This window comes from Ursus arctos, unplaced genomic scaffold (assembly GCF_023065955.2).
Source record: "Ursus arctos isolate Adak ecotype North America unplaced genomic scaffold, UrsArc2.0 scaffold_20, whole genome shotgun sequence".
Taxonomy (NCBI): domain Eukaryota; kingdom Metazoa; phylum Chordata; class Mammalia; order Carnivora; family Ursidae; genus Ursus; species Ursus arctos.
Genome location: NW_026622875.1, coordinates 45,621,416 through 45,646,875, shown reverse-complemented (window position 1 = coordinate 45,646,875; position 25,460 = coordinate 45,621,416). Strand labels below are relative to the sequence as shown.

At 42.4% G+C, this 25,460-nt stretch overlaps 1 protein-coding gene across 2 annotated transcripts in view; it reads left to right on the top strand.

Moving 5' to 3' along the window:
* OSBPL10 (oxysterol binding protein like 10) overlaps positions 1-10,066 on the top strand; it is a 292,041-nt gene extending 281,975 nt beyond the window's left edge. For both annotated transcript variants that reach the window (XM_026496853.4, XM_026496850.4), the window contains 4 exons: positions 1,298-1,484; positions 3,630-3,812; positions 6,207-6,360; positions 8,737-10,066. In XM_026496853.4, coding sequence (XP_026352638.2) covers positions 1,298-1,484; positions 3,630-3,812; positions 6,207-6,360; positions 8,737-8,781 — 569 coding nt within the window. In that variant the 3' untranslated portion in view covers positions 8,782-10,066. The remainder of the gene's footprint in view (positions 1-1,297; positions 1,485-3,629; positions 3,813-6,206; positions 6,361-8,736) is intronic.
* Positions 10,067-25,460: the final 15,394 nt, after the last annotated feature.

Below are 25,460 nucleotides of genomic sequence, written 5' to 3'. Positions count from 1 at the left end.
GTGAAACTTAACCGACATAATGCGTGGGAAGCCCCCAGGAATGCCTGGCAGCCAGAAAGTGCCAACACATGGGCACCACTGACCCCCAGGGGCCTGGGGAGGGGGCACCACCAGGGAGGGGCCGAAGGACGGCACGTTCCTTCCTGCGACGCACAGTGCACCCGTTGATGGCCAGGCTGGGAACGAGTTGGGATAGAGGGTGAGGCCGTGTGCAGGTCCCCGAGCCCCAGGGCTGGAGTGGGAGGCTGAGAAGGTTCCTTGCATGGAACACATCTCAGCCTGTATCCTGGTTCTCGGGGCCTCTGCCAGCCTGTATGGGCCTTTGGGTGCAGTAAAATGCTGCCCTCGACTGTGGGTGCCCAGCAAGGCAGGCCAGAGCAAGGGTTGGATTTCAGCTCTCAGAGGGCACCTTGTGTAGCATATAAACTATACGACAGCATACAACTAGACTCCCAGCCCTGGGAGTATGTGCGTTTAAAGGCTTTCATGTTAGCTTTCGAGATCTTGATGGAAATCGTGGCCCCTTTCCCTAGAAAATAAACAAACCACACAATTTTGCATTGTTCTGGAGGACTGAAACCTCTCCACACCTAAGGCTTGGATCCTGGGTTGGAGAACCCCTGATCCAGAGACAGGTTGTCCATGTGGCTACTGCCTGCCCCAGGTTGCTGATAGCAGTGTCCAGGTTGAGTTCTCTGGCTTCGTGAGAACCGTGAAGGTCTCTCCTGCTCTCAGGAAAAGGGAGAACTCCTTCACATGCTATTTCAAAGCTTAAAAGAAGGTCTGGCCCCTGCCAAATTAGCCAGCCTGCACATCCACACCTCTTCCCTCCTCCCTTTGTGCATGTGGGCCCTTCCCTGCTCACCAGGCTCCTTCCCACCACAGGGCCTTTGCACATGTTCTCCCCCCCCCCCCGACATTTACCTTCTCAACTCTTACGTAGTCCAAACTTCCCTTCCTTCGGGAGAATTCTGTTTCCAGATCAACTCCTGTTGGAGGCCTCCATGGCACTGGACACTTCTCCCTCCTGCCTTTGTCACAGTTGGTGATTAATGTCCACCTTCGTGTTCTCCTTGAAGGAAGAAAGTAGTCTGTTCACTGTTGTATTCGCAGCAGCGTCTGGCACACAGTAGGGCAGGGGATAAATAAACACGTGGCCGCCGAGGGGCTGACCTTTGCAGAGGTGGGAGACGCGACCTCTGTCGCGGGAGGCTACTTGGTTTGTTATCTTGATGTCTTTTGATCCCCAGCTGCCCTGTTCTTGTGTGCCTGACTCTCTCCCGCTCTCTCCCTGGAGGTGTGCTGAGGCTCCTGGAGCACGGGGAGGAGTACGTGTTCACCTTGCCCAGTGCCTACGCGCGCTCCATTCTCACCATCCCCTGGGTGGAGCTCGGAGGCAAAGTCAGCATCAGCTGTGCCAAGACGGGGTACTCGGCCACAGTGATCTTCCACACGAAGCCTTTTTACGGAGGGAAAGTCCACAGGTAGGAGGCGTCCGTGGATGCTGTGTGTCTGCCTTCACAGGGCGCCCGGACTTTCTTTCCTCCAGACGGAGCTTGGGTTCCAGCCGCGGGAGGAGTTGAAAATCAAGATAAAGTTAACGGTTTTTTTTAAAAGAAGCGCCCCCCCCCCCGGGCAGTTTTTTCTAAGCCCTCCCCGATCCACCCTTCCAGTGAAATCTTTTGGTGAGAGATTCACAGGACCCACACCTGAGAATAAAAGCTGCTTCCATTTCTTAAGAGAACCTCTCCCTTCTGAGGCCACAGCCCGTTTCTCTGCTCTGAAGCAATTCCATCTGTGAGCTCAGATGCTGCCTGAGAGCATTTTTATGTATTTGAGAGAGAGAGAGAGAGAGAGAGAGCGCACAAGCAGGGGGAGGGGCAGAGGGAGAGGGAGAAGCAGACTCCCCACTGAGCAGGGAGCCTGATACGGGGCTCGATGCCAGGACGCTGGGATCATGACCTGAGCTGAAGGCAGATGCTTAATCGACTGAGCCACCCAGGGGCCCCCTGAGAGCTCATTTCATGTTAAGTTGGTTCCGTGAAATACCCCGAACCCCGAAGCACCTATGAAATCAGGACCACTTTGGAAGCTGGGAAGCCTGATCCTAAGAAATCGAAGGAAACGCCTGCTGTTTGAGGGAGGCCTTGAGTTGTTGTCAGCGCTGCCGTTAGAGCTCACTGTATAAGCCAGCTCCCACCTCGGCCCTTGTTCTTGGAGAGCCTTGTTCTGTATGGCGTTCGTGCGAGGTGTCAGCTGACACCCGGGAGAGGGGTGCCCCCCGTGGCTGTGTGGGAGCCACGCGCACTGGCTCGCGCGGGCTGACGGTGTGCGTTTCTCCACAGCTCCACGGTCCCTCGGACCCTGGCAGTAGCTTGAGATCTGCGGTGGAGGGCACCCCCGAAGATGGCAAAAGAGTACAAATCAGGTGTTTTTCCCTCTGGAGAACGAGTTGTTAAAGCTTCGCCAGCACCCCGCTAGCACCCTTCCCCTACATGCAGCCAGAAGATTCCTGATGCCTCCCACGAGCCTTGGCCTCAGCACCCAGGAGCCATGGCTGTGCTCAGAGTCAGGGAGAGAGCTTCCAAGCCTGTGTTTGAAAACTCCGGGCTCAGCCTGAGCTGGGCCGTTCGAAAGAGGCGAGCTTAGCTCCTTCCTACCCTTGGCTGCTTCGGACCAGCTATCCTGTTTGCACCGCGGGACGCTGACCGTGCAGCAAGCTTCAAGGTGGAGAGGGAGGTGGGGTCCGCTTTCTCCCAGAGCTGGAGACCTGGAGCCCCTGAGGCCAGGCGGGAGAAACAGGGGAGGGCACAGACCTCCACAAAGACCCTGGTAAAGGTGGTCTGGGAGCTGCTGCTGGGAGGAGGACGGCGTTCAGTGCCGAGAGTGGAGGTTTTGCTTAGCCTTCGTTCAGAGGAACGTGCAGATGGCGGGGTGAACGGTTCCCTCCTTTTTCCGTGCGATCTCAGGCAGAGGATGGGCAGTCCCGTTTGGCCCGCGGTTCTGGGTGTACTCTCATGCCCTGTTGGGGGTTAAATTGTAGCACTGTTCGATGCTATTTAAGGGAGGAGAAGTATATGTTTGTTTCTACTGAATTGCTTGATTTCCACCCCAATAAAAACATATCACCTTTGTGCATTTACCACAATTAAGCAATTAACATTGCTGCATTGCGATCAACCAAGGTACAGACTTCATTCGCATCTCACCAGTCTCTCTACCGATGCTTGCTTTCTCCGATCAAGAATATTAGGTCACATTTTAAGAGAGCTAGTCTTTTTTTTTCTTTTTGAATATTTTATTTATTTGAGAGTGAGAGGGAGAGCATGAGCAGGGGGAGGGGCAGAAGGGGAAGGAGTAGCAGACTCCCTACTGAGCAGGGAGCCCCATATGGGGCTCGATCGCAGGACCCTGGGAGCATGACCTGAGCCGAAGGCAGACGCTTAACCGACTGAGCCACCTAGGCGCCCCTTTAAGAGCTAGTCTTTAAGAAAAATGGCAAAAAACAATCCCTCCGCCTTGCGACCCCATGAAAAGGAATCTCTGTGTGTGAATCCACCTTCTGAAGTGTGAGTCTCTGTTTTGATAATCTCATGAAGGGTGTTCATTTGACTCCTTCATTCATTCAGGGTCACAGCAGAAGTGAAGCACAACCCAACCAACACCGTCGTTTGTAAAGCCCACGGGGAATGGAACGGCACCTTAGAGTTCACGTACAACAGCGGGGAGACCAGGGTCATCGACACCACCACACTGCCAGTGTACCCCAAGAAGATCAGACCCCTGGAGAAGCAGGGGCCCATGGAGTCCAGGTGGGAACCGGGCGGGGTGTTTCTTCTGGGCTTGGCTCTTCTCAGCACCTGACCGAAATAAAAGGGAGGGAGAAGAAGCCACTGAGCGCTCAGCTGATGGAAATGGGCCAGGAATACTGTTCTTGAATTTCTCCCTGCGTGTGGCTTAAGAGCAGATCCTTTGAAGCTTTCAGCTCTGTTCTGTAGGTAGGGGTGGGTTGTGAGGAGAGCCTGCAGTAGACTTTTAATGCCCGTCCTAAGAGTTTGTCAACTCAGCTCCTCTGTTGCTTGACTGCCGTTAAATACAGGGTTGCTGGTCATCAAAGAACTGTGCCTAGAAGCCATGAGATACTGTTTTTTTCTCACGAGATTAGAGACACGATTTTAAAAAAAATCCAGCAGTGGCAAGAAGGGGATCAAATCAACACTCTGTACCCTACGCTCACAGTGAGAATACGTGTAGGGCAGCTGCAGGGGTCCGTAACTCCAAATTCCTGAATTCGCTTGAATTTTGTATTCCATCTTTGGGGATCTATTCTGAAGGAGAATTTTTAAATTCAGAAAAGGTTTTAAAGATAAAATTGGGTATTTTTTTCTAAAAAGAAAACTAAATAATGAAGAAGGAGAAACCATTTACCTGTTCAACAATAGGAGAGTGGTTAAGTGCACTGGGGAGTATCCACCCAATTAGTATGTCCACTCCGTGGTGTGAATATACCGCGGCCGCTTAAAGGGGGGTTTATGCAGGTACAGAAGCAGAATCTTCTTAGAATATGCCTTTTTTAAGTTTTTAGTCTAGGAGGTTAGCTGACTATGGCTCATGGGCCACGTCCAGCCCATGTTGGATTTTTATAGAATTTTGAGGGACCACAGCCGTGATCATCGATTTACGTATTGCTTACGGCTGCCTTTGTATGGCATTGAAGCGGTTGTGATCAAGACCATGTGGCCGGCAAAGCCTACAGTGTTTGCTCTCTGGCCCTTTAAAGAAGATATTTGCTGACCTCTTTGAGAGGTCTCTGCCCTCTAAATTTGGGACCACTAGCTTATGTTGAGACTCAGTCATGGGAGGTCCTGCCCTTGAGAGCACCCCACCTTGGATGTCCTTGTACCCAGCTTCTCCCTCAGCTCTAGATGTGTGTGGAGGGAGTGGGTGATGAAAAGGTCGTGATTTGACCCATCACCTTCCCCTCACTCTTTCTTCCCATCACCTCATTGTTTTGGCCAGTTGGACCTGGCTTTATAGTCCAGTTCCAGAAGTTTCTCCTGCTGTAAATGGGAGCCATTTCTGCCCGGGGCTGTGTATGGTCGGACTCAGGACAAGTTTGGTGGGCAGGCTGCACTTACAGCAGGAGCTCACCCCTTGTTGGCTGCCTGATTCTGATCCCTCTCAGAAGGGGCTGCTCCTTGTCCCCCCATTGCTGGCAGCCTTGTCCGCCGTTTTTTGGCTTCATCATGGTAACACTCTGGCTTCCTGCTGTTCCAGGCCCTCTCCAGGACAAGGCCAAGGGTACTCCACCATGGGAGTGCTCCCGGCCATGGATCTAATTATGGAATGTTTGCTTACTCCTGGCTGCAGAGGGGTGTTTTCCCCAAAGTCAGGGAGGGGGTCCTCCCAGCGGAGAATACTGATAGCTCCTTTTATGCAAAATCCCAAATTGCCCATGCGTTTGCATGAGGAAGTGCCCAGGGGCTGGTATCCTGCTTTATCTCAGTCCCTCTCCTCCCCTTCTAGAGCAGAGGATGAATCAGGAATGGTCCTGGGACATTCCGGAGGCCGAAAGCTATACCTCAGACAGGAGCCAGTCTAGGCTGCCTTCTGCAAGGAATGAATGAAGGAGGCAGAGGAGTAATTTTCCATGTAGACATGGGGGCATGCTGGATCCTGCCAGCTACACACACGCCCACTCACCCCAGTCTACAACTCCTAATACCGGGTTCCCCTGTGGATCGGCAGCCGTTGTTCGTATTTATCAGCTTGCTGACCTTGGGCCCGGCACTTTGCGTGGATCTTATTTTTCTCTTTAAAATGTAGATGGTGATATAGCATCCGTACCCCTGGGGTGTGGTGATGGTGAAATGAGCTCGTATATATGTAAGATGAGAAATACGAGATGCTATGATTGCGGTTGTGATGGTAGCAGTAGTAATACCGCCCGCTACTGCTGTTGCTGCTAGATTCAGTTGCTAGACACTCAGAGCCCTGCGGGAGGCATGCCGCTCAGGACAAGGGGGGACTGGAGACTTGGGCACCCGTCAGCCCTGGGTTCTCATCCTGGCTCTAGGGGTCTTGGAGGCACCCGGAATGCGCTCCCCCTGCCCGGGTGCCCTCCCCACCTCAGCTCTTGCTGAGAGCCACCCCTGTCAAGCCGGCTGTCCCTGCCTGACTGCTTCCTCTCCTCCATGCTTCCCCAGGAACCTCTGGCAGGAGGTGACCAGATACCTGCGGCTGGGGGACATTGATGCCGCCACCGAGCAGAAGCGGCGCCTGGAGGAGAAGCAGCGGGTGGAGGAACGGAAACGGGAGACCCTCCACACGCCGTGGCAGCCCAAGTATTTCATCCAGGAGGTAACTGCCGCCTGTCTTTGGGGACTGGTCCCGGGAGAGGGGCAGATGGGTTTGTCTTGCCAATGCAGCCGTTTGGATGGATGAGGATGCAGGGGAGCTCCTGGGAAGGTTTGGGGCGGCCTTGATCTGGCTGCAGCTTTGGGCCGGGCCGTCCTAGGGGCAGAACTGAGCGCCCGATGCTTCCCCGCTGATATCTTCTGTCCGAACAGCCCATCGGCCTGACGGGGAGCGCAAGGAAGGAAGGGGGCGGATGCTGTCCTATTTCAAAAACAAACAAAACCAAAAACACACCCCCCACTACTTTATCATTAGTAACACCTTAGCCGTGAAGCACCTCGAATGGGCCAAAGGGGATGGACATGCCAGTGAGTCCTGTGTCCTCAGTGCCGCTGCTGTCACCCAGGAAAGCGACACTGGAAGAGTAGTAGCCACCGGGTTGCCCACCCCCCTGGCAAGCAGGCGAGGTACCGTGTGCCCCGTTGAGGTTCTTATGAAGTTGTTTGTGGAGCAGTCGGGAAGCTTTCTGAGAACAGAATTGGAAATAACAGACGTGTGGGAGCCACAATTTTTAATGGAGGCCCTCAGGAGCCTGGCAGCATCGATGAGAGAAGGACCCGTGAGGACTGGGGCAGACACAGGTGTCCATAAAGGGAGTGGAGGCCACTTAACCCCCAGGCGACCACAGACTGTCCCATTCTTCACAAGAAGTGAGGAATCGATAGTGACATGGTAGCAAGGAATTTTAACAAGTTGAAACACTGCCAGCCGATGGACGTATGTCTAGGCTCTCTTGGGCCCAGGTGCTGCTGGTGTCTGACCTGAGCTACAAGGAAGGGTGACTGTGTCGCAGGAAGGCGGCAGGGGGAGATAGGAACTGGGAGGTGGATGTCCGGTCGGGAACAGAAGCAGCCGCGGTTGTCCCCACAGGCAGGAGCACAGAGACTTCCAGGCCGGAGGCTGGTTCAGACGGGAAGCCCGCTCGAGCTGCCTCAGGAGGCTGTGAGCGAGAACCGGGGCTGGGAGCCTGGCCTAGGTGGGGCGGATCTGTGTCAGCCAGGGTTCTCCAGAGAAACAGCAGAAGCGGGAGCAGGAGATGTAAATCCAGAGCGATTTGTTCTGAGGAACCGGCTCATGAGCTTTTGGAGGCTGAAAAGCCTCAGAATCTGCTGTGGGTAAGCTGAAGACCCCGGGAAAGCCGGTGGTGTGATTCAGTTCGAGTCCGAAGGCCTGAGAACCAGGGGAGCCAGTGGTGGAAAGGCCGGTCCAAGGGCGGGAGATGAGCTTGTCCCCACCCCAAGAAGTGAGGCAGAAAAAGAAAGGAGGGTGAATTCCTCCTTCCTTCCTTCCTCGGCCGTTTTTGTGTTCAGGCCCTGAGTGGGCCATGCCCACCGCTCTAGCGAGGGAGAGCAGCCGGCCCAGTGCTCAGTATCCCATCTGGAAACACCCTCACGGACGCATCCCGAGGGAGTGTGTGATCTGGGCGCCGTGGCCAGGCAAGTTAATACACAAAATTAACCGTGACAAAATCCGCCAAGGATCCTTTTGTGAGGTGCATCTGGTCTCTCGGAGACAACTAGTTTGCCTGGCTTCTGGGAAAAGTTGGATGTAGAAAAACCCAAAAGATGACAACAACAGAAAACCCCACACAGCTCTTCCTGGGTTTGATAAAAGCCAGAATGTTCGTAACAGAAAGCTTGAGGATATGTAAAGAATACAAATCATCCCAATACCAGAATCGTTACCATTCAGTACAGTCCCTCCTAGGTAAGCCCCAGGTTGCGTGTCCCGCTCTGATTCTGGCCCTGTCTCTGACACTCGGTGTCGTGTCTTGCGTGTGCTGACTTGTGACCGCTGCCTGCTGCAGGGAGCCGTGGCTGGGCAGTCCCCTCCAGGCCGCCGGGCCATGAATCACTGCTTGGGCCAGCTCCTCGGAGGCAGGCCTGGCCTCCTCTCTCCTGTCCGGTCATCCGACCACCCTCCTTTTTTGTCTTGCCCCACTGTTTCAAAGAGCTTTCTGGCAGCTAATCTTACATGATGTAAGCTCCCCTTCTTATGTTATTTTGGTTATTTTGTGGGGTTTCCTCCTGAAATGCCAAGATGTGAGGATGTATGGTCTCTCCAAAGCAGCCGGGCCAAGGAGGGGGAGTGAGACCACCGGCATGGCGTGGCTGTGAGCTACCAGAACACGCACGCACGCGCGCGCGTGCACACACACACACACACACACACACACACGGCACCCCTGAACAGATGCTAACAGAGCACTGCTTTGCTTGGTACCCCGCTTCTAGCCCAGCAGAGGCTGGGGAACTGTCTTTGCTTCTCCCCTTGCCCAGCTGAGAGGTCCTCATAAATGTCTCCTTCCTTGTCTTGCAGGGTGACGGCTGGGTGTACTTCAATCCTCTTTGGAAGGCACACTGATGGGGTGGAGGTGCAGAGCTTTCAGAATAGCCCTGTTTTTGTAGGAATTAAAGTGGTACAGTGTCAAGGTTCTGCTGGTATTCACCGAGACCTCTTGATATCATTCAAGAAATGGTACCTGAGAGAGAAAGGCTATACTGTGAAAAACGCACCACCAAACTACTCTAGGATTGAATTGATTCAAGAGCCATTGGGGGCACGTGTGTGTACGCAGGTCTGTGTGTGAGCTCTCAGTACACTGTATGTCCACACACGTGCACTATAGACACATGTCTGCTGGGTATTATCACACATGTAAATACTGCACTTACCAAGATTTAAGTGGGTAATTATGAGCTCCTTTTTATCAATGAGGTTTGAGGTTTTCTATTTTTCACTTTGCCAAAAACGTTTTGCACTCACGAAAGTATTCTCGTGTCGTCAACTCCTGTCAAAGCAGAGGTGAACTGGCATGGTCCGGGTGGTGTCCATATGGTAGAACGTGGCTTTAGAAGGGTAGGTGGCTGTCCCTTCACAATTTTTGTTGTGATTCCCACCTCCCTCCCCACTTGAGCATTTCGTTTGTCCTTACTCAAGAACGGGAAACTGTTCCTGCTGAATGGCGAAGGGGGCAAGAAGCTGTTAGAGGTTTATGCCAGAGCCTTCCAAGATGGAGCGCCCTTGGGAGAAGCAGGCCCGCCTTGGGATTTTCCTCCCATCTCCTTGCCCCAGAATCTTTCTGACAATTTCTCATGTGCAAAGCATTAGTTAGACATTTTTCAGAAGCCGCTCCTTTTACAGTAGAAAACAAGTCAGATGAAGACTTCACTACTTTTGTGATGAAAAAGGGCTTTCGGAGTTAAATACACGTGTGCGTATACAAAACCGCACCACCCCAGCCTCGATTTTGTATTTAGTTTGGGGAAAGAGAAAATAATTTCCTGTGGGTTTTTTTTAAGTGCGCCTCTCTTGTTTGACCCAAACTCGGCAAGAAAACCACTGTGATTAAATGACACACACATAAAGACTGCAAAAGTGTTCCATGGTTTCAGCTGAATGTCAGTCCTCAGCCTTTACAAATGAGGTCAAGACATGACTAGAATATAAAGCAAGGAAAAAATGAAGTATTTGATTTTTTGCTCAATGCTTAATTTATTTTTTACTGTGCCACTCAGAATATTTATAAAAATCCAGTAGCATGAATGCTTCTCTGTAGTAATACTGATTTTGTGCCTTTTGTCTGCTTTCTTAAGACCAATTGTTCACTTTGTAGATATTAGACAATATATTTCAATTAAGTACTATACCTGTCTGTGTGTCTGTATTTTATTTTTAGGGATCCAAAATTTCAGTTGGAACTGATGGCTCTGAATGAGCTCAGATTTTATTGGTTAGATATTGCTAATTTGATGTGAACAGCAATCATATTTAGATCAAAACAGTGTTTTAAACACAGTAAAAAAAAAATCTACCAGATACACAGTATTTATGGAAATGTTCTGACAAATTCATAGGAACATTTAACTCCTATCTGGTGAATGTTCCGGTTTGTGAGAAGTGCCTACCAGCCAAAGTCCTAACGCAGTAGGCCTGTCCAGGTTCGTAGTCTTAAAACATCTGGGAGAATAAACTGTGTGGAACCATTTTATCTCTGAGAAGGAAAAACAGAATATATTCTATTTTGAGGGAGAAAATCTTCAAAGACAAGACTGCAAAATAATCACTGTGGTGTGTTTTAGATTTTTCCAGTCTTATGTTACGCCGAAGAGGTTTGAACCATCTGGGAAATTAAACATGGACAGGGTTCACTTTCTTTTCTGTTTTAGGTGGGAGAGGGTTCAATTTGCCCTTATAAAAAATTGTGAAATATATACAGAAGATTTATATAAAATATATTACAGTTCCAAGAATAAACACCCATGTACCCAGTGCTTAAGTGAAGACACCCAAGTTTGCTAGTACCTTAAATGCCATATTTGTGTCCCTACAGAATTGTATCCCCCTCCTTGACCATAGAGAGAACACTACCACTGTCCTGATTCTTGGAGTAATTTTTTTTTTTAAACCATCACACACGCTATGTGTACTTATAAAGAACATGCTTGGTTTTGCCTCTTTAAGCTAACATTTTGTTTACGGGTCAATCTATATTATGAGTTACTCTATTTGTTCACTTTCCTATTCTTTTTTGCTGAATTCACATTTTGTTTTAGTCTTTCATTGTGGCAAAATACGTATTAAACATAGAATTTACCATTTTAGCAATTTTTAAGTATACGGTTCATTGGCATTAAATACATTCCCAGTATTGTGTAACCAGCACAACCATCTGTGTCCATACTTTACAACTTCCCAAATTGCAACTCCCTGCACATTAAATGATGACTCTGCACTCCTACCCCCCATCTCTGCAACCCTTAACAACCGCCATTTTACTTGGTTTTTATTGATTACTGTTAAGTACCTCATATAAGTGGAATCATTCTACACCTGTCCTTTTGTGCCTGGCTTATTTTACTTGGCATAGTGTGTTCAAATTTTATTAGAATTTCCTTTCTTTTTAGGGCTGAATAATATTCCATTGTATGTTTATATACCATATTTTGTTCTCTCTTTACCTGTCCATGAACATTGGAGTTGTTTATATCTTTTGACTATTGTGAATAATGCTGTTGTGAACCTGGGAGTGCAAATATCTGAGTAATATCTGCTTTTAGTTCTTTTGGGGATATACGTATCCAGAAGTAGAAGTACTATACCATATGAAAATTCCATGTTTAACTTTTGAGTACCTGCGATACTGCTTTCCACAGTGCTTACATCATTTTGCAGTCCTACCAGAAATGCGTAAGGGTTTGAGTTTTTCCACATTCTCCCCAACACTTGTTTTTTTTTAATAATAATCATCATAAAGGGTGTGAAGTGCCATCTCATTGGGGTTTTGATTTGCATTTCTTTAATGATTAGTGATGTTGAGCATCTTCTCATGTGCTTATTGGCCATTTCTATATCTTCTTTGGAGAAATGTCTTAAGTCCTTTGCCCATTTTCTAATTGGGTTTTATGTGTGGAGTTTTAGGAGTTCTTTATAAATTCTGAATATTCTTTATCAGATATATAATTTCTGATTTATAATTTTATCAGATATATAATGCTTCTTCCATTCTGTAGGTTGCCTTTTTACCCTGTTGATAGGGTCCATGATGTACAAAAGTATTTAATTTTGGTGGAGTCCAGTTTATCTCTTTTTCTTTTGTAGCTTGTACTTTTATCGTCCTATCCAAGAAATCATTGACAAATCTAACTTCATGGAGCTTTTCTTTTTCTTCCCTAAGATTTTATTTATTTGAGAGAGCGAGAGAGAGCAAGAGTTGGGGGAGGGGCAGAGGGAGAGGAAGATGCAGAGTCTCCCCCACTGAGCAGGAATCCAACACAGGGCTTGATCCCAGGACCCTCGAATCATGACTCAAGCTGAAGGGAGACGCTTAACTGAGCCACCCAGGCACCCCCATGTAGTTTTTCCTCTAAGTTTTCTTCTAACGGTTTTATACTTTAAGCTCTTATGTTTAGGGTTTTGATCCATTTTAAGTTAATTTTTGTATATGGTGTTAAGTAAAGGTCCAGTTTCATTATTTAGCATATGGATATCTTGTTTTCCTAGGACCATTTGAAGAAAAGACTCTCCTTTCTCCATTGAATGGTATTGGTACCCCTACCAAAAATCATTTGACCAAGATGCAAGGGCTTATTCCTGGGCCCATCGTTCTATTACATTGGTCTGTATCTATTTTCATGCCAGTACCAGACTGTTTTGATTACTATAGCTTTTTGAAAATTTTGAAAATAGGAAGTGGGAGACTTTCAACTTTTTTTCTTTTTCAAGGTTGTTTTGGCTACGAAGGGTCCCTTGAGATTCCATATGAATTTTAGGATGGAATTTTCTAGATTTGTTTAAAACATCGCTGGAATTTTAATAGGTCAGGCATTGCACTGACTCTGTAGATTACCTTGCATGGTATTGACAACAATATTGTCTTCTAATCCATAAACACAGGTGGTCTTTCCATTTACTTATTTCATCTTCCATTTCTTCAGAAATATTTTGTGGTTTTTAGTTTTCGTTTTATTGCATTTTGTTTCATTGTGCTTTGCAGATACTGCTTTTTTTATAGTTGAAGGTTTGTGGCAGACTTGCTTAAGGTAGGGCTATCAGCACCATTTTTCCAATAGCATTTGCTATTGTCTCTGTGTCACATTTTGGTAATTTTTGCAATATTTTAATCTTTTTCATTTTACTTGTTATGGTGATCTGTTATCACTGATCTTTGATCTTACTATTGTAACTGTTTGGGGGTGTCATGAACCACACCCAATAAGGTGGCAAGCTTATTGGATAAATGTTAAAAGTTGTGTATGTTCTGGCTGCTACACCAACCATCTGACCCCCCACCTCTCTTCCTCTGCTTGGGCCTCCTTATTCTGAGACAGACAATATTGACAATAATAACCTCTGAATGGTCTCTAAGTGTTCAAGTGGAAGAAAGAGTCACCCATCTCTTACTTTAAATCAGAAGCTAGAAATGATTACGCTTAGCGAGGAAGGCATGTTGAAAACTGAGAGAGGCCAAAACCTAGGCCTCTTGCACCAGTTAGCCAAGTTGTGGATGCAAAGGAAAGGTTCTTGAAGGAAATTAAAAGTGCTACTCCAATGAACACAAATGATAAGAAAGCAAAACAGCTTTATTGCTGATATGGAGAAAGTTTTAGTTAAATCAGAAGGTCAGATCAGCCACAACACTGTCCCTTAAGCCAAAGCCTAATCCAGAGCAAGACCCTAACTCTCCTCCTCCTAGGAAGGCCGAGAGAGGGGAGGAAGCTGCAGAAGAAAAGTTTGAAGCTAGCAGAGGGTAGTTGATGAGGTTTAAGGAAAGAAATTGAAGCCATAATGTAAAAGTGCAAGGGGAAGCAGGAAATGCTGTTGTAGAAGCTGCAGCAAATTATCCAGAAGATCCAGCTCAGATAATGAAGGTGGCTCCACTACACAACAGATCTGCAGTGTAGAGGAAACAGACATCTATTGGAGAAGATGCCACCTGGGACTTTCATAGCTAGAGGGGAGAAGTCGATGCCTGGCTTCAAAGGGAGTTAATGTACCTGGTGACTTAAGTTGAAGCCAATGCTCATTCACTGTTCAAAAAATCTTAGGGCCCTTAAGATTTATGCTAAATCTACTCTGCCTATCCTCTAGAAATGGAACAACAAAGCCTAGATGACAGCACATCAATACAACATGGTTTACCAAATATTTTAAGACCAATATTGAGAACTGCTCAGAAAAAAAGATTCCTTTCAAAATATTACTGCTCATTGATAATACAGCTGGTTACCCAAGAACTCTGATGAAAATATACAAGACGTTATTTTTATGCCTACTAATACAGCCTCCATTTCTGCAGCCCATGGATCAAGGAGTAATTTTGATTTTGAAGTCTTATTATTTAAAAATACATTTTGTAAGGCTATAACTGCTATAGATAGTGTGATTCCTTTGATGGATCTGGGCATAGTACATTGAAAACCTTGAAAGGATCACCATTCTAGACACCATTAAGACCATTCATGATTCATAGGAAGAGGTCAAAATATCAACACTCACAGGAGTTTGAAAGTTGATTCCAATCCTCCTGGGATAACTTCGAGGGGTTCAAGACTTCAGTAGAAGTAACCGCAAATGTGGTGGAAATAGCAAGAGAACTAGAAGTAGAAGTGGAGCATGAATATGTGATTGGATTGCTACAATTTCATGAAGAAATTTTAATGGGTGAGAGTTGCTGTTTACAGTTGAGCAATCTTATGGATGGTTTCATGAGGGGGAACCTATATCTGGTGCAGATGCTGTGAAAATTGTTGAAATGACAATAAAGGATTTAGAATATCATAAACTTAGATGATAAAGCGGTGGCATGGTTTGAGAGAATTGACTGCAATTTTGGAAGTGTGGGTAAAGTGGTATCAAATAGCATTAGACGCTACAAAGAAATTGTTCATGAGAGAATCGATGCAGCAAACTTGGTTGTTGTCTTATTTTAAGAAATTGGCCACAACCACTCCAATCTTCAGCAACGACCAACCTGATCAGTCAGCAGCCATCAACATCAGCACCAAAGCAAGATCTTCACCAGCAAAAAAATTAGGACTTGCTGGGAAGCTCAGATGGTTAGCATTTCCTTAGCAAAAAGTATTTTTTTAGTTTAGGTACATACCTTGCTTTTTAGACATTATGCTGTTGCACACAATAAACTACAGTACGGTGTAACTTTTATATGCACTGAGAAAGCAGGAAGTTCCTCTGATTTGCTTTAGTGAGATATTTGCTTTGTTGTGGAGGTCTGGAGCTGACACTGCAGCATCTCTGAGGTATGCCTAAACAAGACTTTTGCCTCCTTAGTTTATTGCTAAGTATTTTACTCTTATGCTATTGCAAATGGAATTGTTTTCTTAATTTCTTTTATGGACTTTTCATTGTTAGAATACAGAAACAACTGATTTTAATGTATTGACTTTGTATCCTGCAACTTTGCTGTATTTATTCCAACAATTTTTTGTGGAATCTTTATAGAGTTTTCTAGATCTAAAATCTTTTGCGAACAATTTTACTACTTCTTTTCCAATCTGGATGACTTTTATTTTTCTTGCCTAATAGCTCTGGTAGAACTTCCAATACATGAATGGAAGTGGCAAAGCTGGTATCTTGATTTTTAAGAGGAAAAACTTCCAATCTTTCGTTTGCTGATTTTTTCTTATGTGGCCTTTATGATGTTGAGATAGCATCCTTCTTTTCCTAGTTGTTCAGTGTTATCATGAAAGATTCACTGAATTTTGTTTTCATGCATCTTATCGAGATGTGTTTTTCCCTTTGTTCTGGTAAAGTGTGGTGTATAACGTTGATTTCATATGTTGAATCATCCTTGCATTCAGAGAATCCCACTTTGTCATGATATGTAATACTTTTAGTATGTTATTCAATGTTATTACTGAGGATTTTTTGCATCAATATTCATAAGGGATACTGATCTATAACCTTATTGTAATGTCCTTTTCTGGCTTAGGTGTCAGGATATTGCCTTCATAGAATGAGTTAGGAAATGTTCCCTTTTCAGTTTTTTGGAAGAGTTTGAGGATTGGTGGTAATTCTTCTTTAAATGTTTGGTAGAATTCACCAGTGAAGTCCTATGGTCCTGGATTTTTCTTGGGGGGTTTTAAATTGCAATCCAGTGTCTTTCTGGATATAGGTCATCTTCATATTTTGATTCTTCATGATTCAGTCTTGCATAGGTAATATTTCTAGGAATTTGTTCCATTTGTTGATGTATAATTCATCTAGGCCATCCAATTTATTGATGTACGGTTGTCCATAGTATTTATTCTCTTTAAGCCTTTCGCTTACACAAAATTGGTTGTAATGGTCCCACTTTCATTTTTTTTTCTGTCTAGTTAATGCTTTGTCAATTTTGTTGATCTTTTCAAAGAAACAATTTTTAATTTTTTTGTATTTTCTGTATTTTAGTTATTTCTGCTCTAATCTTGGGTTTATTTTCTTTTAGTTCCTTAAGGTTCAAAATTAGATTGTTGATATTAGATCTTTACACATGTGTTTACAGCTATATATTTCCTTTTAGCACTGCTTTCACAGCATCCCATTTTGGTGCTTTTATTTTTATGTCTTCTGTTCTAATTTCTCATGTGATTTCTTCTTTGACCCACTGATTAAGAGTGTTAATTTCCACATGTATGTGGATTACCCAGTTTTCCTTCTGCTGTTGATTTCTAGTTTCCTTGAATTGTGATTGGAAAAGATCACAATGGTTTGTCTTAAACTTTGTTGACTTGCTTTGTGAGCTAGCACATGGTCTGTCCTGAAGAATGCACACTTGAGAAAAAGGAATATTCTGCTCTTGTTGGGTGGAACCATCTGTGTAAGCATGTTAGGTCCAGCTGGCCTTACAGGGTTGTTCAAGTCTTCTATTTCCTTATTGATCCTGCATAGTTGCTTTATTATGGATTGTGGGGTATTGAAGGCCCTATTATTGTAGGGCAATTTCTCCTTCAATTTTGCAAATGTTTGCTTCATATATTTTGGAGCTCTGATATTTGGTGCTTGTAATGTTTGTGTTATAGTAGCAAATTAATTTTTATCAATATGTAATGACCTTGTGTCTTATAAATGTATGACTCTGTTTGTCTGATATTAGTATAGCCAATCCTGATTACTGGTTGCATGAAATAGTTTTCCCATCCTTTCACTTTGAATGCATGTGTATTCCTTTGTATTTAATTTTTTGTACTGCTACATTTTTATTCTCATTTTCTTTTATCTGTGTTCTCTAGTCTTCTTTGTGGTTACCAGAGAGATTACATAGAATGTCCTAAAGTAATAGCCATCTATTTTAAATTAATATCAACTTAACTTCAGTCACATAAACTCTACTCCTTTACAGTTCTACCCTTGTTACTGATGTCACAAATTACATATTTATATGTGTATCCAGGATTTATAATTATTTTTATGCACTTTAAGTACGGTAGAATTACAGGACTGAAATTATGAACCAAAACTATAATACTGGTTTTCATATTTGCCCATGTATTTACCTGTATAGTTTTGTATACCTTTGAGTTATGTCTAAAGCCTTCTATTTCTACTTAAAAGATAAATATTTTGTAGGCAAGTGTAGTGGTAATGGACTCCATCAGCTTTTGTTATGTGGAAATTTCCTAATTTCTCCATTTTTGAAGAGCAGTGTTGACAGGTATAAATTTCTTGGTTTACAGTTATTTTTGTTCAGCACTTCGGCTTCCTGACATAAGTTTCTACTGAGAAATCCTCTGGTAATCCAATTTGCTTTTATATTATAAATCACTTTTCTCTTGCTGCTTTCAAGATGCTCTTGCTCTTGACAGTTTGATTATAATGTGTCTCAGTGTGGTTGTGGGTTCCTTTGGGTTTAACATACTTGGGAGTTCACTGAACTTCCTGAATTTGTAGATTCCTACCTTTCCTCAAATTTGGGGAATTTTCTGCCACTATTTCTTCAAATCTTGTTGCAGTTTTCTCTTTTTCTTCTGGGACTCCCATAATGTGTTTTCATCCGTTTAATGGTGGCCTGTAGGTGGTTTTCAGATTCCTAAAATTTTTTGTTCTCCTGAGACCAAATAACTTCAGTTGATCGGTTTTCCTGATTTTTCTGTTCCAGTGTTGTTAAACCCTCAGTGAACTTTTCATTTTTCAGCCACAGAATTTGATTTTCTAAAAAGATAATTCCTATCGTAGTTGATATTCTTTGTTCATGTTTTCAGTTTTTTGACTGTTTTTACTTTTAGCATATTTAAGACGGTTTAAAATCTTTAGTGTGTCTGATGCCTGTTTGTTAATGGATGATTCCTGTCACATTACATTCTTCCTTTGAATAGGTCATGTTTTTGTTTCTTTATATGCCTTGTCATCTTTTGCTGAAAATTAGGCATCTGAAAAGTCTCTTCCGGTCTTTTCAAACTGGCTCTGTGCCAGAAAGACCTTCATTAACTTGCAGTGTTGGAGCCTTGGAATCAGCCCAGGGTGGAGACTTACTTAAGGTCACCTCAGGTCTTTTCTAGCCATGTCTTCCCTGGGGCCCTGTGCTTTTTTTTTTTTTTTTTATTCCCTTTATACATGGCCTTATCCGTTCTTGTTCCTGGACCCATAATTTCGTGCCTGCCCATCTCCAGGTCTGTAGTATCCCTGCAGCTTTTATAAGCCATGCCTCCCTCTTTCTGTAGCTTTTCTCAGCCTATAGCACTTTTCCCTGAGCCAAGTTAGGTGAAAACGAGACCAGACAGCCCGAGACACATTAGAATGTTGCAAATAAAGTCTGTCTTGCTCCCTGCTATTTGAGAAAGATCACTGGGAGCTGGGAGGCTGCTTTCTCCTAACCATGCCACACTGTGGAGGGGGGTGGAGAAAGGCTGAATAAAAACATGACATTTTTAATATGACTTTGTCTTGACTGGACCTTTATTCAGTGCTTTGACCACTGCTGTTTTTCTGGGAACATTGGTGGGTTTTGCTTTGCCTTGTTTTTAACGCTTTCATGAAAGAAATGAGGGCCTGGAGCTTCCTAGTCTGCAACCTTGCTCTCATTTTGTGTGCAGTATAATAGAAGCACAATACAAAAATCAAATGTACAGTGTAATAAAGCAGACACATGTAACCACCCTCCAACTCAAGAAACCTAACACGGTCATCACTCCAGAACCACTCTACTTACCCATTTGTAATCAGAGCCCCCTATTACCCCTTCCACCTCCACAAAAAATAGTCACATCCTGCATTGCCTTATAGCTTTAGGAATGTATTTAGGGATGTAAAATTGTGTTAAACACTATATATTAGGTTTTTTTTTTAACTGTGTGTAAATGAAATCATGTTATATAATCCTTTAGTCTTTTAAACTCATTTTTAAGATCAGTTATTCCATATCAATGTAGTTCATTCTTTTTCATTTTATACTATTCCCTTTTTGAACATACTGCTTGCTATCAGCTGTTTTTGCCAGATTTAGGAGTGGAATTACTGGGAAATGGGGGATGTGTATTTTCAGAGTGGTTTGAAAAGTTTTAAGTTCCCACCAGCAATACAGGGCACTTTTTGTACATCCTAACACCACTTTATACATTTTAGCTAACCTGATAGTATGTCCCTGTGCATATACTGCCATTTGGATTTCTTCTTAAGAACTAAACAAATTCTAGATATGTCAGTTGCGGGTTAGGTGATGATACTATTTACTGAGTTGCCCAAAATACCCAGTGTGTGCTTGTGGTCCTAGGGTAAGTATTAAAAGGCCATTGAACAAAGGTATAGGACTCACATTACTTGAGTTCAAAGACTTACTGAAAAGTTAGTATATAGTTTGTATATGGTTCCTACCTCAAGCCATATACAAAAAGTAACAGATTACGGGGCACCTGGGTGGCACAGCGGTTAAGCGTCTGCCTTCGGCTCAGGGCGTGATCCCGGCGTTGTGTGATCGAGCCCTACATCAGGCTCCTCTGCTATGAGCCTGCTTCTTCCTCTCCCACTCCCCCTGCTGTGTTCCCTCTCTCGCTGGCTGTCTTTATCTCTGTCAAATAAATAAATAAAATCTTAAAAAAAAAAAAAACAGATTACAAACCTAAAAGTTAATTATATATAACTGAAAGATGCAAAATGGAAAGTGGGCTTGCCTTCTGTCAGTGTAGTCATTTTGTCAATAGATGGGGCCATAAAAACATTTAAAAAAGTATGTCCTTCAGCAGGATATGGGCCTGAGCTCCAATCCATGTTCATCTCGTTTTGTCAAAGAACAGAAGATGTTTTATCAAGTTTGAATAATTAAGATAGTGTGCTAAGGTTACAAGAGAATGCACTGTGTCACACTTAGTCACTCCGGTTCCCATTTGATCTCCAACTTTCACTGAAGCCAATTTCACAGAAGCAGACATTTGATATACTAATCAAAAGACCTCCAGGTTCTTTTTAAGATTTAAGAATAACTCTCCAAGACAATTCCATATTTTCTAAGTAAAATATTTCTGACAGTGGAGGACTAGGGAATCTGGGCCATTTCCCTGGCTAAGGACAAGGAGAAAAGCTAGACAAGACATAACATCTGCTTTAAGACTACATAGAACCAAGACAGTATCACCAGCCCAGAATCTAGAAGATGGAAATCCTGAGAAAGCAGCTTGGCATTTGGGGCCATTTCCCCCTGGAAATTGGGAGACACCAAACAGTTATTTCAGTAACTTTCAGAACTAGGATAAATGCTAATATTTACATCTGCATGGGTATAATCCTTGAAAAGTTTCAGTCTAGAATAATGAGCCAGCCCTTACCTAGGGGTGTCAGGCTAGCTTTGTATATCCTCCCTTAAATTGGATTAAGGTGATTGGGGCTTGCTGGTTTCCTATATACCTAGCAGAAACCAAATCCTCTCTAGAAAGGAAAACAACCTAGGCCTGAACTTCCTCATACAATTTCTTAAATATGTTTAGAACACATAAAAATGCCTGCGTGTTGGGAGATAAGATCACACGAACGACAGACAGGAATAAACCCCCACACAATAGAAACAAGACCCACAGAGCTCTAGACTGTGGATTTATTCGATATAAGCTTAAAACAACTATGCCCACTATGTTAAATAAAAGCTCGAAAATGTCAGTGGGTCAGCTGTAAACCATAAAAAGCAGCACAGCAGATGGGATAAATTCTAGAACTGAAAAACAGAATAAAATGAAATCAATGAGTTTAACATCAGATTAGTCAAAAGTAATGAAAGAATTTAAGGAGAAAATACACAGAATGGAGGAGGAACAAAAGGAAAGAAGCCGCCAAATAAAGAGGGTTTGTGTTTTAATCAGATTCTCAGATTTTCAGAAGAAAACGGGGGAGAAGCAATATTTAAAGAGATGATTAAGAATTTTAAACCTCACTGTTAAAAACCAACAAGCTCAACAAATCCAAAGTAGGACACATTAGAAGTCTGAAAAAGATACAGCATGCAATCATCTTAATAAAGCTGATATAACACTATTATTTATCAGACAGAATAGGCTGTAACAAAACGGGTTACTGAAAATCTATGGTATTCCCCAAAAATTGAAGGTTCAATTTACCAAGAATGTTCCAAATGTATGTTAACACCTAAAAATACAGGTTCAAAACACAAAAAAATTGACAGCTGAGGGCAATTAGACAAATCTGTTAATAGCCTACAATTTTAATACATCATCCTCAGCAAGTAATAAGTTTCAGGGGCATATATATACACACACCTGTATAGACTATATATTGGGCCACAGAGCAAATTTCAACCATTTTCAAAGGGTTAAAATCAGAGTATCTGACCACAATGCAATTAAGGTAGAAATGGATAATAAAAGCATAACTAGAAAATCACCACATTTAAATAGCAAGAAATGTACATCTAACCCTCGGTTCAAGGAAAGTACAATGGAAATTAAAATACATATTAAACTGAATAGTTCGCATCAAAACTTGTGAGAATGGAACTTAAGCTATACTTGGAGTAAATTTATAACCTTAAATTCATATATTGGGAAAAGAAATCAACACATTGAAAAGAACACCTCCTGTCCAAGGAAATAGAAGAAAACTGACATAAATTAAATAAAAAACATACTGTAGAAAGTGTCACCAAAGCTATAAACTGGTCTTTGAAAGGGGAAAAAAATTTAACAAAATTGATTAAAAACTGCCAAAGAAAATGAGCATGGTAATGAGGGAGAGGACAGAGCCAGAAACACATAGGAATGTGAGACAAAAAAAGAAAACCAATGTTAGGAATGACAAGGACAGGATTACAGAATCTGCAAACATTAAAATTAAGTGATATGAGCAACAATTTTAATCTATTTGAAAATTTAGATGAAATGGACAAATTCCTTGAGAAACACAATTTCAACAAAACTGACAAGTGAAAAACTAATCCTATGTCTATAAAATAATTAAATCTGTAATTAAAAACCTTTGCACAAAGAAAAATCTAGGCCCAAATGTTTTACTAGCCGAATGTTTTACTAGTATTTTTATCAAATACTTTTATTTCAAGAATGCAAATTTAGTTTAACACTATATTAACAGAATAAAAGAGTCCGAATCATCTCAGTAAATGAAGGGGAAAAAAAGCCCATGTTTTAAGAGTCATTCATGATAAAAACTCAGCTTATGAAAAATACCAAAAACTTCCCCTATGAGGCACCAGGGTGGGTCAGTCAGTTAAGCCTCTGCCTTCAGCTCAGGTCATCAGGTTCCCTGTTCAGCTGGGAGCCTGCTGCTCTCTCCCCTTCCCACTCATGCTCTTTCATGCTCTGTTGCTTTCTCTAATAAAATCTTTAAAAAAATAAAAAAACAGAACTTCCCATAGGAAACAGGACAAAACACAAATGTTACCTTTTCTATGCAGTACTACGCTAGATGTTCTATCAGTACAGCGTAATAAAAAAAAAATGTAACCACTAGAAAGGGAGAGAGAAAACTGCCATCATTTCTCAATTATGATGGCACAATGTTTATAATAATCTGAATTGTTAGAATTTAACAGGTTGTGGAATATAATCTCAACATACGAAACCAAACTTCCTATATGCTAACAATTGAAAAATAAAATTTTGTAAGACATCAAAAAATTACATTGCAATAAAATTTATGAAAATGTACAAGGCCAATTTAAAAACTGGAAAACAAATTAAAGATGACCAAGTCCTAAAGAACTTGAAGGATATCCCATGTTCATAGAAGACACAATATGTTAAAGGTGTTCAGATTATTCTACAGTTTTAATTTCCAATCAAAAGCCTGACAAGGTTTCTTCTTCTTTTTTTTGGTGTTCCTTAACAACGTGTTTCTGAAATTTATATAAAAAAGCAAAGGGCCATTAACAGCCAAGGGAAGATTAAAGAACAGGTTGGGATGGGAGAGGTACTTGCTTTACTGTATCTTAATTATCTTAAGGCTACAGTAAGTCAAGACCCAAAGGTAAGAACTCTCTCTGTAATGTAACAGACTCCAGAAATAGACTCATGGACACTTGATTTATACCGCACAGGAGTACTGCAGAAGGGTAGGAAAAGGATATTTTCTCCATGAAATGAAACAAAAAGCATCCCAAAACAGTTCACACTGTACTCAACAAATGAATTCCAGGTGGACTACAAAGCTAAATACAAAAGATAAACTTTCTTGAAAAGAATACAAGAGACTACCTTCACATCTCAGAAGGTTTTTTATACGGGGTCTAGAAAGCTATAGGCACACAAAAGATTGAAAAATAAGGCTACATTAAAATAATACATTCCTAGGCAATTTGCAACACTAATGATGGGCCTATATACAAGACATATAAAGAACTATGACAAATAATAAAAGAAAAACTAACAGAAAAATGGACTAGAATCAAAACTTATATAAAAGGATTTCCAAATGGCCATCCATCCACACCAGTAACCTGGAAAAGGCAAATTAAACAAAATGAGAACTCATTATTCACCCACCAGAAAGGGAAAATTATAAAGATTAATATGGGCTGATTAGGATGTGAGAATTAAAAGAACGTTCAATATCCTACTTAGCAATTCTACTTTATTAGGTAAATACCCACCAAAAAACGTATGCATATACGCTCTGAGAGAGATGTAAAAGGATATTCCTATAGTATTTGTAATATCCTCAAACTAGAAACAATGCAAATATCCACCAACAATAGAATAATGTGTGAAGTGGAGTAAAGAGAAAGAAATGGACACACAAAAGGAATCCTATTTATCAGTGAAAATAAAGCCGCTGCATGCAGCATTCTGGATCAATTTCATAAAAACTGAGGAAAATACAAAAAATACTTTGATTCTATTTACATTGTTTAAAATGTAGGTGTAATTAAGTAATTATGTTGAGAGAGAAATACTTCAGTATTAGAACCAGAAATCGGTAATTACTACAAAAGCTAGGAGAGTAGTTACCTTTTGGAGAGGGGAACTGGGACAGGCCAGTGACTGGCTAAGGGCATGAGGAAACTTCTGGAGTACTGGCACAGTTCTGTTCTCTTGACCTGGGTTGTGGTTACAAAGTTGCTTATTTTGTGGTAATTCACTACAGTATACAGTTTTGTGTTCTTCTGTGTTATATTTCATGGTAACAGAAGTTTACTTCAAAAGAAAATTAAACATCATGACATTTGTTTAGGGATGGTCTGTTGCAATTTCCTACCATCTCAATTGCAATTGCTGTTGAGCTAGCCATTTATCCACAATTCCACCTACCTTAACTGAGGATTACGCAGCAAGGTAGATGTCTGACAAAACCCACATCAAGCAGCAGTTCCAGCAAGATGAAGATAATTCTGGAGATTGGTTGCATGACAGTGTACTCAAAAGTACTGAACTGTACATTTAAAAATGTACGGATGTGAGATGGTAAATTCTGTTATGTATTTTTTGCCACAAATAAAACTTAAAAAAAGGAAGGTGCAGGAGCTCCAAATCTCATCTTACGGCACTTCAGCTATGAAAACAGTAATACTCTAGAAGATGCTTTTATACTATCTAGCCCTCTGGCCTCTTGGTCATGGCCTAGGGACTCAAAAGAAGTAAATCTCTACAAATGCCAACTCAGGTAGGTAATAATGTAAGTTTGAAAACTGAATTTTATCTTTGGATTTGCTGTCTCACTGCCTTATTTATACTCCAAAGCACTCAGCTTTTTTCAATTCTAAAATGTGGAACAAAAACAAAAGCTATTTTATAGCCTAAAAGTTTAATAGTTTGGTATTAGTATGGTGTATGGTTAGTGATCACACATGAATTTAGAGATTTAAAGAATATTCTGAGCCAATTATTGTATATTCCAATGTATTTAAACTACCATAATTTCACTTTTGTGCTACAATAAAACCACAAATGGGGTTACAGTATGGTGTTTTACTGAACCACTGAACCAAAATGGTGTTCCCTAAAACTGAGAAAGGTGGAAGATCATTTCTGCTTTTAATGAGAAAATTCTACAATGAAGACTTGACTGGTTATATACTTTACGGAGCAGGACCTTTTGTTAGAGACCTATCCTCATTTAAAGGAGATAAAGTTCCTACATGGCAAGGTATCTTC